The 12,520-nt window shown below is 53.4% G+C and overlaps 5 protein-coding genes across 5 annotated transcripts; 2 read left to right on the forward strand and 3 right to left on the reverse strand.

The window, feature by feature from the left end:
• Positions 1 to 3,698: 3,698 nt before the first annotated feature.
• Positions 3,699 to 5,269, reverse strand: K460DRAFT_325793 (uncharacterized protein). Its single transcript, XM_040930607.1, has 3 exons — positions 4,471 to 5,269; positions 4,328 to 4,421; positions 3,699 to 4,278 (listed from the first exon to the last, which is right to left on the reverse strand). Exons 1-3 carry the CDS (start codon positions 5,222 to 5,224, stop codon positions 3,900 to 3,902), a joined length of 1,227 nt encoding a protein of 408 aa, XP_040794711.1. The 5' UTR covers positions 5,225 to 5,269; the 3' UTR covers positions 3,699 to 3,899.
• Positions 5,270 to 5,587: 318 nt separating this feature from the next.
• Positions 5,588 to 9,434, reverse strand: K460DRAFT_325797 (uncharacterized protein). Its single transcript, XM_040930608.1, has 7 exons — positions 9,039 to 9,434; positions 8,972 to 8,987; positions 8,899 to 8,921; positions 8,734 to 8,851; positions 8,585 to 8,684; positions 6,210 to 8,539; positions 5,588 to 6,162 (listed from the first exon to the last, which is right to left on the reverse strand). The coding sequence occupies exons 1-7, from the start codon at positions 9,160 to 9,162 to the stop codon at positions 5,718 to 5,720; spliced, it is 3,156 nt and encodes a 1,051-aa protein (XP_040794712.1). The 5' UTR covers positions 9,163 to 9,434; the 3' UTR covers positions 5,588 to 5,717.
• Positions 9,435 to 9,838: 404 nt separating this feature from the next.
• Positions 9,839 to 11,109, reverse strand: K460DRAFT_299962 (uncharacterized protein). Its single transcript, XM_040929818.1, has 3 exons — positions 10,867 to 11,109; positions 10,749 to 10,818; positions 9,839 to 10,695 (listed from the first exon to the last, which is right to left on the reverse strand). Exons 1-3 carry the CDS (start codon positions 11,085 to 11,087, stop codon positions 10,195 to 10,197), a joined length of 792 nt encoding a protein of 263 aa, XP_040794713.1. The 5' UTR covers positions 11,088 to 11,109; the 3' UTR covers positions 9,839 to 10,194.
• A 119-nt stretch (positions 11,110 to 11,228) lies between these two features.
• K460DRAFT_362917 (uncharacterized protein) lies at positions 11,229 to 12,306 on the forward strand. Its single transcript, XM_040932727.1, has 2 exons — positions 11,229 to 11,382; positions 11,429 to 12,306. Exons 1-2 carry the CDS (start codon positions 11,309 to 11,311, stop codon positions 11,952 to 11,954), a joined length of 600 nt encoding a protein of 199 aa, XP_040794714.1. The 5' UTR covers positions 11,229 to 11,308; the 3' UTR covers positions 11,955 to 12,306.
• Positions 11,732 to 12,499, forward strand: K460DRAFT_362918 (uncharacterized protein). The gene has a single exon (XM_040932728.1). It carries the CDS (start codon positions 11,994 to 11,996, stop codon positions 12,153 to 12,155), a length of 162 nt encoding a protein of 53 aa, XP_040794715.1. The 5' UTR covers positions 11,732 to 11,993; the 3' UTR covers positions 12,156 to 12,499.
• The last annotated feature ends 21 nt before the right edge of the window (positions 12,500 to 12,520 follow it).

Genomic DNA, 12,520 nt, shown 5'->3' on the forward strand with positions numbered 1-12,520 from the left:
GGTTGCACAACCGCTGTTCATGGGTGTTTGTGACTGGACCGAGGTCGAGTGCAATGCAATACTTGATGTAATGTAATGCATGGCATGGCATTTCAGTATGGGTTCATGCGCTGAGAGGCTGATGACCCAGTAGGCTGGCATATGGGAGACTTGACCAATGGCCTGGGCATCGTCTCGAAGAAAGATAGGTGCACGTGGCGGATGCGATCTTAGACGACTTGGAGGCCTACAATCGGGCCTATTCGCCTGGAAATCTGTTGTTCAATCGCCGTCGCGGATGGTGGCCAGGTTTCCCCGACGGCACTGCTTGCTTGCACACGCTCCCTCCCCACACTGGCGGCCATGTCGTCGTCTGTGTCGTCTGTGTCCTCTGGTGGCGCGTGGCGGCCTTGCAGCAAATGCTTTTACTTTTTTCCCCTGCCATGCATGTTTCTGCGTACCGCCCATGCAGCATCGGATAGACGAGGCTCTCCCACGTTCCCCGATCCTCCTGCTCGTACCATCCATGGCCAGTACAGGAGTAGCCCCCGTCGCTAATTGCAGGCCCGCCGACTACAGTATCTTAGCTCTGCTCGCAACTGACTCGGTTATTGGCTCCTTCGATACCAGGCTGTTGGTTTCTGCTGCTGCCCGACGCTCCGGCTTTGCGGCTCTAGCAGCGGAATTGCGCTTGTCTCTGTGTGTGTGACAGGCGTGTATTTTGGCTAAATGGTGCCTGGGTCTGAAACACATTCAATTCAACCCATCCACCCGGCAACGTCATGTCCATCTCAAGTTGTGAATCCATCATCTTCTCTGCTCGCGTATTGTTGGCTTTGCGCGGCGTTGGGGCCACTAGCTAGCGGGAGGCATGATCGGAGGCGCTGCGTCTGTGAACGTTCACGCGAGGCTGCGTTCGAACGCACCTGCCCCATCCCCACCTAGTCTTGGCTCGCTACAGGAGTAGTTGCAGCCTCCATGTCTGTCCTTTCACACCCTTTGCGTGTGGGCAGGGGTTGGAGCACGAAATATCAGGACCTTCCCCGCGACACCGTCTCGGCCTCCGCCTATCCATACCCGCTCACTGATTGGACCTAGTGACATGCCTCGCCGACGGCATGTCATGACACGACACTGGTGCAGTCATCTTTTCAAGACTCCCATTATAACGACACTTGAATACGATTGACTAACACCTTCCCAAATCGAGATAGCAGCTGATAGCTCCCACGGCTAGAAGACAATCTCCATCCTTTCTTACGCTCTCTGCCTTCCATCCCATGCCATCCCACTAAACGCTAGCCAACCGTATCCTCAGACAAAGCTCGTACACACTGCCCACGCTCACGGTATCTACTGCTGCTTGCTTTTTCCGCATGGCATGTCTCGAGTCAATACGAGAGCTCCACGTTGAAGGAGCTCGGATGTCACTCGTGCAGCTGCACCTTCTCACGTATTCACCGTACAGGGACTGTCAAAGTCTAAGTGGCTCGGATGACATGTCGTTACTTGGCTGCGCCGAGTCTCTGTTGCATGGCCATCGTGTCACCACCCTCATCATCTTCTTCCTAATCAGGCACATGTCTAAAGGGGAGCTTGGCCACGTAAGCATGGTCTGGCTGCAGCCCTCAAACTACCGACATCTGGATATTGAGGCACACGTCTTTGTCATAGTATAACAAGCGACTAAAAGTAGCAGGCGCCCGTGGGATCATCTAAATCCAACACAGATTTGATCAACGTCGTCCATGCTCGAGAGAGGCACAGCTGCACGGACACCCAGCGACAACGGAGGTTGCCCTTGATGGCCATCACTGCCTGATGTCGCAAGATAGCACGAGCAATTAGCCTGCGTCTTCGCGACCCTTCCAATACTTTGTACAGATTGCCGGTTGCTCAAGCAGACAGCATGTTTGCGCGGATCTCCTTGAGGCCCAAGGAAATGCCAGCTGGACAATTATAGTCGGATGCCTTCGGCTCAATTCCTGGAGAAGTGAACCACCTCAGATTATCCAGGCTGCACGACGTAGATCATGGATATAGCCCTAGGAGATGCGATCAAGGCACTGTCAAGTCTAGTCTCGATCATCGCCTTCAATATACAGTATGCGCCCCGCTCACCCGACCATGGATGCAGTCTCTGGTCAAGTTCAAGGCGCAGGCCGAGTTGGAAACAGCACCCCAGTGCAGCAGTCGCCATTCATAACAGAGGACAGCAGAGACAGACAATGTTCCGCTCTCTGCTGCAGACATGGGATCTTGTTTCATGGTTCATGGTTGCTCTCTGGCATGTTGTTCGTATTTTGCTCCCTAGCCAAACTCTACCACCACGTTAAACGCCATTTGCCAATTCCACCAAGGTACATCGCTAGTAAAGGTTAGCTGTCAAGGACACGCCTACATAGTCTAGGCTACGGGAAGAAACGCATCCGACTTTCCGGTGAAGTATGCGTCTGGAGCCATCTACCGCGCGACTAATCCACACTATTAGGCTATCTATCGTCTACTTAAGCGGCTAACGGACTTTATGCTTAGAGTGGTATATAATCGCCAGACCACAACTGCTTTAGTCACAGAAACACTAGAGGTATCCGCCAGTCATCAGGCCAGAATTGCGAGAGGTACATCGAGATGGACACGCCTGCTAGGGGTTTCGGCTGAGCTTCGGTCCACCCCGTCGTCAGGGTCCAGCCTGGACTATCTCCATCCTCTATAGTTGCATGCACTCACAACGAGCCGACAACTACCCGACCAAGATCGCCCTACCTTTCACAAGCCAATCTCTCGCAAACCCAGAACAGCCATTGGACGCAGAGAACTATTGTGGGTACCTGCAAAAAAAACGGGGTCGCTGATCCCCCCCAGGGCGAAGTAGGGTTGGGGCGCAAGGGTTTCTCAGCTCGCTCATGCAATGTGCTTTTCAAACTAACTAGCCCATGGTAAGGCCGATGGTTCTGTCCATCAATCAATCAATCAATCACTCAATCAATCACGCCACCTATCCACCGGAGAATATCGAATTACCTAACGCAGATGGGGAGCATCGCAAGACTTCAAACTAGATTCTACGCTAGCAAAAGGTTCCCATTCCCTGGGTACACGCTACGCGTGGCTCGCCTTATGGATAAAGTTTCCCTTTTTAACGGGCGTACTGGGACTAACTTTATCGCCAGCGTAGTAGTGCGCGTGGAACCCTCAAAAACCGGAATTTTTAACGATTCCACGTCTTTTCGAATCAAGGTTCGACATCGGCAGCAAACTGCGGGGATCTACGTTTCGGCACTTCTAAAAGTACCGGATGCCCACACCAAGGGGGTTCTTCTAGACTAGCCGGGCGGCGCTTGTCTTACCCATCTAGCGCCTGTTGCTGCATCTCTAGGTTCCTGGGTGTACGTGATGACAAGGGAAAGCGAGAATCGGTCGGCTTTACACCTCCTTCCTTGGTATTTATAGGCGTCCGGCTACCACAGCACTAGCTAGTACAAAAGCAAGTTCAGTGGACCTGGCGTCGCCGTTGTATTCCCGAATCGAGATGAACTTGGTGAACCCTAGGTATTCGACGTGTAAGGTCAAGTGTCTCTAGGCTTTCTCAAGTTTATCAAGATCCGACAAGACAAGTGGGATCGAGGAGGCTATTAGCACATCAGACTGCTGGCTGGGTGGATCAGTGCTCGCAAACATACTCTCGTGAGGCAACCACCTCCAAATGCAAACAAAGCAAACCTATCAATCGTCATTATTCTGATTCCTACTCATACATCATCAGAAAGGCAAATAAACACTCGTGATATCCTCCCGCTCATGCCAGAAACCCTAATGTCTCGAATAACGCCGGTAGAACCTGTCTCATGTCGATAAGGAAGTGCAGCTCATGACATCGACTTCTGAAAACGCATCCCACTGCACTTAACGTCCACCAGCTAATCACTGCGAAGCATACTCTCTACCAAGTCTCCTAGTGGCCCCCAGAAGTCCTTACTCCCGCTCGCCAGGCCGTGCTCATCAATAAACAGCACGTAGTGCTTGAAGCTCGTATTGAGATGGGGTTCCAGGCCCAGCTCGATGATGACAGGGTAGTGGTGGCAGTAGATGTGTGCATAGACGCGGTACAGGCGCTTGAACATGTTGCGGATGAGTGAGGGGAAGGTCTTGGGAAAGGGGACGCCGATGCGTGATGGGAACATGGTCTCGTTGTCGACATTGGACTGCACCCACGCCATGAGGTGCTCAATGTATTCAGGGGCGGGCATTTTGGTGGGCTTCTTGTAGTTCTCGGAGTCTTGCCAGAGGTACTCGAATCTGTCTTGCATCAGAAGAATTACGCCATCATGTGGGCAAGGCGTCGTACTCGTCTGTAGCCTTCATCTCCGGGCAGCTCTGCGGTGAGCAGAACTCGGTAATCGATCCGTAGAGCAAGTTGATCTGGTTGTAGAAGTCGACGACTACCACCCGTGTCAGCAAAATTCCCCTATCCTCGATATTATCCCTTACTGTTGACAGCCAGCCACTCATCCTTGTCCTCGCCTTCGGGCAGCTTTACTGCCTTCCTCAGGCTCCCGCTGCCCAGTGTAGCCTCTGCATACTGCTTGAGCTGCCAGCTGCTCGTGCCTCGGTTGGTCTTCTGTGGCTTGAAGGGTGCGCGCGTTCGCGGATTGCTAAAGAGTGAAGAAAGTAAGCTTGTGCCCCCAAAGTAGCCCCTGTTCTGCGCCATCTGCATCTTCGCCCTCGTCTCTGGGCTAATGATGCTACCGCTTTGCGAAAATCCATCAGAGTCTAGCTTAGAGCCCAGAGCTGCTTGATTTGTCGGTTCGTCGAGTGCTGGGGACGTTTTGCCGCCGAGCAGGAGCTTGTACGAATAATTAGGAGTCTCGCGCGTCGGGCTGGAGTCCAACTGAGACTGTGCCGAAATATCTGCTTGAGATGTAGGGGCATGCGCAACTGCTGACGCGTTCGGTCCCGCCTGCGGAATCCGCAATGCCTGCCCAATCCTCTGCAGCGGGCTCTGGTACGTCTCCTTCGGCCTGGCAAGGTCCATCTTGATTCTGAATCCGTCCTTGTCTGACCATATATCTTTTGCCATGCCGCGCTCTTGGCTGTCCAGTACATCCAAGTCCATTCTCAGGTTCATGCAGCTCTGGCTCTGGGCGAAGGTGAAGATGGGCCGGAGGGGCTTGGGCTCCGCAGGGAACGAGGGATGGAAACTAGAAGAAGTGGAGACGAACATTGTGGTTATGAAGCCTGACATGGCTGCGCTTGCTCAATGGCTTGAGTATATAGTGCTGCGTATTGCGTCGTGGCTAGAGTGCATTCCGATGGTTAGCTAGGCGATGGTGAGGGGAAGAATGCGCGTACCGTCAGATCCGAGGCTCGATCTGTGAAGCTAAACGGAGAAGAGCGACAGTGGATAGTGGCAAGGAAAGAAGATACCAAGGGCGTGTTTTGTACGTTGGTGACGTTGAGCTGGATGGAGAGAACGTTGTTTGGGCCCCGCAACAACAAGCGCAACCGCCCTGCGACTATCGATAGCAGGACCCGCGCTAGCACGTGTTTGGAGAACTCCCACTTTATTAGACATTTAGGTTACAAAAGTGCATTCTGATGGAGAAGGCTGTCTTGGTTCTTAGGTCTATTTAGGTCTACGATGGAGGACTGCGCCCATTTTGCACAAATTTTGCCGCTGAAAAACTCCGTCAAATGCACAACACCCGCCTGTCAGTGCCAATTCACTCCAAGCTGGATCATTTACTGAAGTACGGATCCTGCTCAAAGTAGTCGCCACGCTCCTTGCGGCGGTTACGGCTTCTCGTTGGCTTCTCGTCTGACGCACCATCTGTCATGGTCTCAAACTCATCGGGCTCGTAGTCTTGCATGCCCGTCTTGATACGCTGCAATTGTCCGCTGACATAATGGTTGAGGCGCTCGTCCGATGCCAACCTCTGCCTGATGGCGTCCTCGTCTGCAACGCCGACTGAGTTCTTGCGTTTGACCGGGCTCGTGGCCTCATCCTCGTCGCCGTTCGCAGACGTCTCATAGTCGCTTCGGAAGCCGATACTACGGCTTGTCGAAGACCGACGGAGGTGAGCCGGCTTCTTCGGTTTGCCGGTGGAGGTGAAGATGTCGTCGAAGTAGTGAGCGGCAGCACCTGTTGGCGTGCGCGGGGTTTGTGGAAGGCGGCAAGTCATACTACCCACAGTTAGTCAAAGTCAGAGCGTACTTGCCATAGAACTCACCCGGTGTCGTGAATCATCTTGGCAATCAAGCCGGTCCAGCCGCACTGATGAGTGGCGCCCAAGCCACGTCCAGTATCGCCATCGAAAAACTCGTGATACCACATGTAGTCCTTCCAGTTCGGGTCGTAGTCCAGCATCTGATTGCCATCGTTGATGGCCCTCTTACCGTCATCTCCACGCGCAAAAAGATGTTGGAGGCGATGTTGCAGCTCTTCAGCGACGTGGCCGAGATGCATGTAGTCGCCCGATCCTGTTGGACACTCCACCTTGAGGTCGTTGCCGTAGTAAAGGTGGAATCTTTGGCAAGATTCGATGAGAAGGAAGTTGACGGCCATCCAGATCGGGCCTCGCCAGTTGCTGTTGCCGCCAAAGAGACCACTATCCGAATCACCAGGGAGATAGGCGACTTCGTATTTCTGGCCGTTGACATCCATAGAGTAGGGATGGTCTTTGTGATACTTCGAAAGCGATCGAATGCCGTGATCCGCGAGGAACTCGTCTTCGTCCAACATTCTCTTCATGATTCGCTTTAGTCGCTCTTCGCTGACAAGGGACAGAAGCAATCGGTTGCCTTGGCCACGCTTCTTTATCGATGCGATGTTGCGTTCTGCGGTTTCCTTTCGGTTGTTGATGAACCACTCGACTCGCTTCTTGAAGCTCGGGAGTCTGTTAATGACTTCCGGTTCGAGTGTCAGGGTTGAGTAGAGAGGAATAAGGCCGACAAGCGATCGGACGGGCATCTGGTGGCTCCAGGGACCGCCCCACGAAATGGCGTCGTAGTAGAAGCCGTCCTCCTCATTCCACAGGGGTTTTGATTCTCCGCCGCTGCGGTACTGCATGGCATCGCTGATCATGATGAAGTGCTCGAAGAACTTCGAGGCCATGTCTTCGTAGATGCGACGGCGCTTCGCAAGCTCAAGGCAAATGTTGAGCATGTTGAGGCAGTAGAAGCCCATCCAGCCGGTGCTGTCAGCCTGTTCGAGGACACCGCCAGTGGGTAGAGGATCAGATCGATTGAAAATACCAATGTTGTCGAGACCCAAAAAGCCACCCTCAAAGATGTTCTTGCCGTCGGCATCCTTGCGGTTGACCCACCAGGTAAAGTTCAGCAACAGCTTCTGGAAGACACGCTCCAGGCAATCAAAGTCCTCGCGGCCGTACATCTTGCGTTCAATCTTGAAAACCCTGAACAGCGACCAAGCGTGAACCGGAGGGTTGACATCGCCAAAGTTCCATTCATACGCTGGCAACTGGCCATTGGGGTGCATGTACCATTCGCGGGTGAAGAGGTCAAGCTGCTTCTTGGCAAAATCGGGATCAATCATGGCGAGGGGTATGCAATGGAAGGCGCTGTCCCAAGCCGCGAAGAAGGGATATTCCCACGAGTCGGGCATCGACAAGATGTCGTCCAGATACATGTGCTTCCACTCCTTGTTTCGTATAGCTTTGCGGTTGGGTGGTGGAGGCGGCATTCCTGGGTCGCCGTTCGCCCACTGATCCCAGACGAAATGATAATACTGCTTGCACCACATCATACCGGAGAATGCTTGACGCTGGATGTTTCGCAAATCTTCTGCCATGGGGAGAGGGCTAATTCGGTAGTAGAACTCGTCTGCCTCGGCGCGGCGCTGCTCCATGATGTCGTCAAAAAGCTCTTCGTCTAGGTAGCCGTCGTTCCTTTGGGAAAACCTGAATCGGACTACAGCGCACTCTCCGGGCTGGACGCCCTCGTCTTCGTCGAAAGCATACCAGGCTGCACACTTGGTGCCGGTGTGATTCGGGTTCACAGCGTCTTTCTCGTTATCCACGATGCGACGGTGGATGCCGTCCTTGACGTACGGCGTCTTGTTCTTCACATTCCACAGTGCCTTGTAGTTGGTGTCGTTGTCTGTGAAGAGGAGCTCGGGCTGCACATCGTCGCCGCTCTTGCCTGTGCCGGGAGAAGGCGAGAGCTGGAAGAAACGGTCTCCAAGTTTGTGGTGTTTTGACTGTGCAGTAGTCGGGCTAACCTTGGCGATGGATGGCTTCTGGTCCTCGTCCTCGCGTCCCCATGCCCAGGTATTCCGGAACCAGACGTGGGGTACAATGTGCAACGGTGCCGGCTCTGGTCCACGGTTGTATGCCGTGACCCGGAATAGAAGCTCCTCGGCATCATCCGCCTCTTTCGCAGTCTCGATGAAAATGTCCCAGTATCGGTCGTCGTCGAAGATGCCCGTGTCGACGATGTTGTATTCCTTCTCGAGTCGCGTTCGCTTTGCGCTGGTCTCGATGAGATCTTCATACGGGAACTTGCGTTGCGGGAGCTTGTAGAGGAATTTCATATACGAGTGCTATGAAATGTTAGTGGCTAGGCGCGATAAGAGGAGGTGACGTACTGTTGGCGTGTTGTCCAAATGGAAGTGGGCTTCCTTCAGCGACTCGCCGTGGTTGCCCTGTGGGTTCGACAGACCGAATAGTCGCTCCTTGAGGAAGTCACTAGAGCCTGTCAGAAAGGTCAATGGCAGCTTGCCCTGGTACAACGTACTCTTCCTCGTTCCAGAAGGCAAAGGCAATATTCTGGAAGCCATGCGAGTCGGAGACACCAGCAATGCCGTCCTCGCCCCACCGGAAAGCACGCGATCGTGCCATGTCATGGGTGAAGTCTGTCGAGCCGTTAGTGAGGGCCAATGGCAGCAGTCAAGGGACATACGGCTCCATGCATCTCCATCATGGCTACACAGGTATGTTAGCAGCGTACGGCGAATGGTGGTGAGGATGCTCACGAGTAGTCTTCGCGAACTACACACGTATTAGTCTACAGCATTTGGAAACCTGGTGGCGAAGACTGACCTGTTGCCCACTGCCTCTCGGCAACATAGGGCCCCCATCGCTTCCAGTACGCGGTGCGCTCCCGGTCCTGCTTGAGGCGCTTCTCCTCTTCGCAGAGGTATTCTTGATTCTCGATTAGAACCATGGCGACTATGGGACTCGATCAAGTGTAGGAGGTGTACAGCACAGCGCAATGGGCGGTGTGTGTGTGTTGAGGAGGACCAGGGTGTAGGGCAACAAAAAAAAGTAATCAATATTCAATGATAGGACAGAACAATGGGGTGTCCTAGTGTATGTTGTGTGAGGATGTATGCTGCAGGGTATTCTCGAGGCTCAGAGGTGTTGTCGAGGATGAGGACAGTAGTCGAAACAGCACAGAAGTTTTTGGGCAAGCGGCATGTCTGCTCGTAGTTACCGCGATGGGCTGCAGGAACTCGCGATGCACGCATCCGATGTCATAGGTGCCCGTGCGCCCGCAATAATAAGCTTATCACATGGGGGTTTGGCTTGTCCCGCTGCAGTTTAGCTGACGCCTCTCTTCCCGGTTTCGCGACACGATGAGAGCCTCAAGACGCTGGGCCAGACTCGCCTCCGTGTTACCATGGCGAAATTTCTGCGACACACGCTTGGCATGGGTTGGAAGCCCTCGTCGCGCGTCGACAATTTTGCTGACCTGTTGAGCGCGCTTACCAGCGGCGGCCCCCAGATAAGCATCGACGATAAAGGCGTTAGTGCGGCGGAGGGGCAACCCACTGGGGCATAGCTTGCCTGGGGTATCGAAGTTTCAAGTGGGCCATGGACACGCGGATGCGAAAGAGGTGGTCATTGAATTATTTTCCATCCTACTAGGTCCTATTGCTCAATTGCCCATCAGTCTTCAACAAGTAAGACTTGTACGGTTCTCGACAGATGCTTGTCCTAGCCTGTATAATTCCCCAAGAGTAAAGGGTGGGTTCCAAGGCCTCAATACCTTTGACACCTCTCATTCTACAATCGTCAGGAAAATCTAAAGCGCCTGTAGGGATAGGCATTGTAGGATACGTGGTTGAGCGAAATTGAGATGCAGCATTGGCCGACCCGCGAGAGGGAAACATCAAGCGAGTCTCTGGCCAGCAGCCATGCTCTGGTATATCAATAATACATACACGTATACAAGTCCAACCGCCTCCATCCAAGCTCAGCCCATAGGCACAGGCCGCAGATGCCCGTCCTTGTCATACTTTGCCTTGAAAAAGGTATAACTCAACGTAACCGTCTCGATTCCCTTCATATTGCCATCCATGACAAATTCCGGGTCAATGTAGAAGAAAACCGGCATATCCACCGTCTCCCCCGCATTCAGCCTCTGCTCCTCAAAGCAAAAGCACTGGATCTTGCTGAAATACGGCGCCACCTGGCCAGGTGTTACCGAGTATGTGGCGACGCCAATGATGTCTTCGTCGGACTTGTTGGTCGCCGTGTAAAAGGCCAGCGCGGTCTCGCCAGGTAGAACGCGCACTTCGCGCTGCTGGGGCACAAACTTCCACGGAAGCACGTCAGACACGGAGCCGTTGAACGTTATGCGGATTCGAGGGTGGTTCTCGACGGGCTTCAGACGCTCGGCAGGGTCGACGCCGGAGTCGCCGCCATGGGCAGCGGACTTTATGGGTTGTCCGCCCCAGCCGGTTTGTTGGCAGATCTAGGTGCCAGTGTTAGAGCTTCTATCTGTAACAGCAATGCGGTGAGGCGTACCATTTTGTACATGGGCACAGAGCCATAGGTTATAGCTACAAAACCGACTATTACGCTGAAGACATAGTTCCTTGTTGCCATTAGCGTCTTCCCGAGTCCAATGCGCCTTCACACATACGCCACTGTCCTATTCTTCATCTTGTATCGCGCATGCATCTGGTCCATCCTCGGCACGGCGCCCTGGCGTGGCTCCTTCGCAGTATTCAGGCATCTTCGCGGTGTCGAGAATGCAGGATTCCGCGCTCGTGGTAGCCGGGGAAGCGAACGTGAGCATGCCGAGCATGTCCAGGACTCGAAAGCCCGTGACGCATACGGTCGTAAGTGCGACGCGCCAGACATTATGGGAGAGGTCCTTCGTAGTGACGGAGACTGCGAGTGGAGTGATGAATCAGTGAACGGGTTCGCCGCGGGATTTAGCCGCTTTGGGACAATTTGAGAAGCTTGGACTTAGGCTGGAAGTCATTTTGAGGCGGACGTCATCTTCGATACTATCTTCTGACTGCCCGACAAGTCAATTATCCTCCAAAGAATATCCATCTCATCTATTTGCCGACGTAAAGATGACAGGAAATGTCTGCGGTGTCTGCAACACAGAGCCAAAGAAGTACAAATGCCCGACATGCGCATTGCCATAGTATGATTACCAACGCCCAAGGATTACTCCATACTGACCTAAGTAGCTGCTCGCTATCATGTTTCAAAACTCATAAAACCACACACCCTACCACAGCCCCATCACCCGCCGAGCCCACCGAGCCCTCGCTTCCCCAACCACCACCACCCGCCCCAACGCCGCGCTACCTGAAGAAGAAAACCGACTTCTCCGTCCTCGCCACAAACCCCAAATTCCAAGCCCTCCTCAAGACCCACCCCGACCTCCTCTCGTCGCTGCAACGCGTGTATGCCAAGACAATCGAGCCGGACCCCGAGGACGAAGCGCGGCGACACAGGCTCGAAAGACAAGCGTTCAGGGGACGTGGGAGCAGGGGGCGAGGGAGAGGCGGAAGAGGAGGACGATGGAATAGTCAGGATGAAGAGCCTAGGAGGTGGACGCCGAAAAAGGGTGATGCGGATGCGATGAGGTTGCTCAAGGGGATTAGGGAGGGCAAGGGAAGGGAAAAGGAGAAAGAAGCCATGGCGGAGTTTGTGAGCTTGGTTGAGGAGGTCTGTGGGAGGAGTGACGATAAGGAGGGCGATGGGGTTTGAAGGAAAGGCAGAGGTTCGAATATCTGAAGGAGTATCACCATGCAGAGACCGTTGAGTGTGCAAGCACTCACGAAAAGCTCGTGGTCGTCAATTCTTGGTTACACAGGGGTAATCACAACTGCTGGTACGATGGCTAAGCGGGCTACTAGAAGGAAAGGAGATAGCCAAGAACACGAGTCTGGGATGAAGATGAAGGATTAGAAATGTTAATTCGCCAAGGGCCCTCTGGACTACCACCTGGAAACGAAAGCTTGTAGCGAACCGCGATCCCAAATGTCTACCGGTCATATAACTTAGATGTAAGATATCCTTGTCAAGCGTCATGCATCGATCTAAAAGTCTGGAACGGCGGATAGATTGTTAGACCATCCTAAAAGCGGCAGGGGGATTTTTAAGGTTCCAAGTGGGCAAAGAGATGAAACTCGACGAGGCGTACTCGTACCTGAAGATAAAATAAACACAGGATTTATTAAATCACTAGATACCAGCAACCAGTTGTTATTGTAGTTCCCCGTACACTATTTAATGCGAACTCTAAAATTCACTACTCCAGACACATAACTCAC

The sequence above is a fragment of the Cucurbitaria berberidis genome (assembly GCF_010015615.1).
Source record: "Cucurbitaria berberidis CBS 394.84 unplaced genomic scaffold K460scaffold_1, whole genome shotgun sequence".
NCBI lineage: Eukaryota > Fungi > Ascomycota > Dothideomycetes > Pleosporales > Cucurbitariaceae > Cucurbitaria > Cucurbitaria berberidis.

Bases quoted from the DNA above. Each gene is read 5' to 3' on its own strand.
- K460DRAFT_325793 (XM_040930607.1), bottom strand. From the start codon at position 5,224: ATGTCAGGCTTCATAACCACAATGTTCGTCTCCACTTCTTCTAGTTTC. The intron at 4,422-4,470 runs GTAAGGGATAAT...CACGGGTGGTAG, and splicing joins TGAGTGGCTGGCTGTCAACA to TCGTCGACTTCTACAACCAG. The intron at 4,279-4,327 runs GTACGACGCCTT...GATGCAAGACAG, and splicing joins GAGATGAAGGCTACAGACGA to ATTCGAGTACCTCTGGCAAG.
- K460DRAFT_325797 (XM_040930608.1), bottom strand. From the start codon at position 9,162: ATGGTTCTAATCGAGAATCAAGAATACCTCTGCGAAGAGGAGAAGCGC. The intron at 8,685-8,733 runs GTACGTTGTACC...GACAGGCTCTAG, and splicing joins GCCTTCTGGAACGAGGAAGA to TGACTTCCTCAAGGAGCGAC. The intron at 6,163-6,209 runs GTGAGTTCTATG...AACTGTGGGTAG, and splicing joins AAGATGATTCACGACACCGG to TATGACTTGCCGCCTTCCAC.
- K460DRAFT_299962 (XM_040929818.1), bottom strand. From the start codon at position 11,087: ATGTCTGGCGCGTCGCACTTACGACCGTATGCGTCACGGGCTTTCGAG. The intron at 10,819-10,866 runs GTATGTGTGAAG...AATGGCAACAAG, and splicing joins ATGAAGAATAGGACAGTGGC to GAACTATGTCTTCAGCGTAA. The intron at 10,696-10,748 runs GTACGCCTCACC...ACTGGCACCTAG, and splicing joins CTGTGCCCATGTACAAAATG to ATCTGCCAACAAACCGGCTG.
- K460DRAFT_362917 (XM_040932727.1), top strand. From the start codon at position 11,309: ATGACAGGAAATGTCTGCGGTGTCTGCAACACAGAGCCAAAGAAGTAC. The intron at 11,383-11,428 runs GTATGATTACCA...TGACCTAAGTAG, and splicing joins CCGACATGCGCATTGCCATA to CTGCTCGCTATCATGTTTCA.
- K460DRAFT_362918 (XM_040932728.1), top strand. From the start codon at position 11,994: ATGCAGAGACCGTTGAGTGTGCAAGCACTCACGAAAAGCTCGTGGTCG.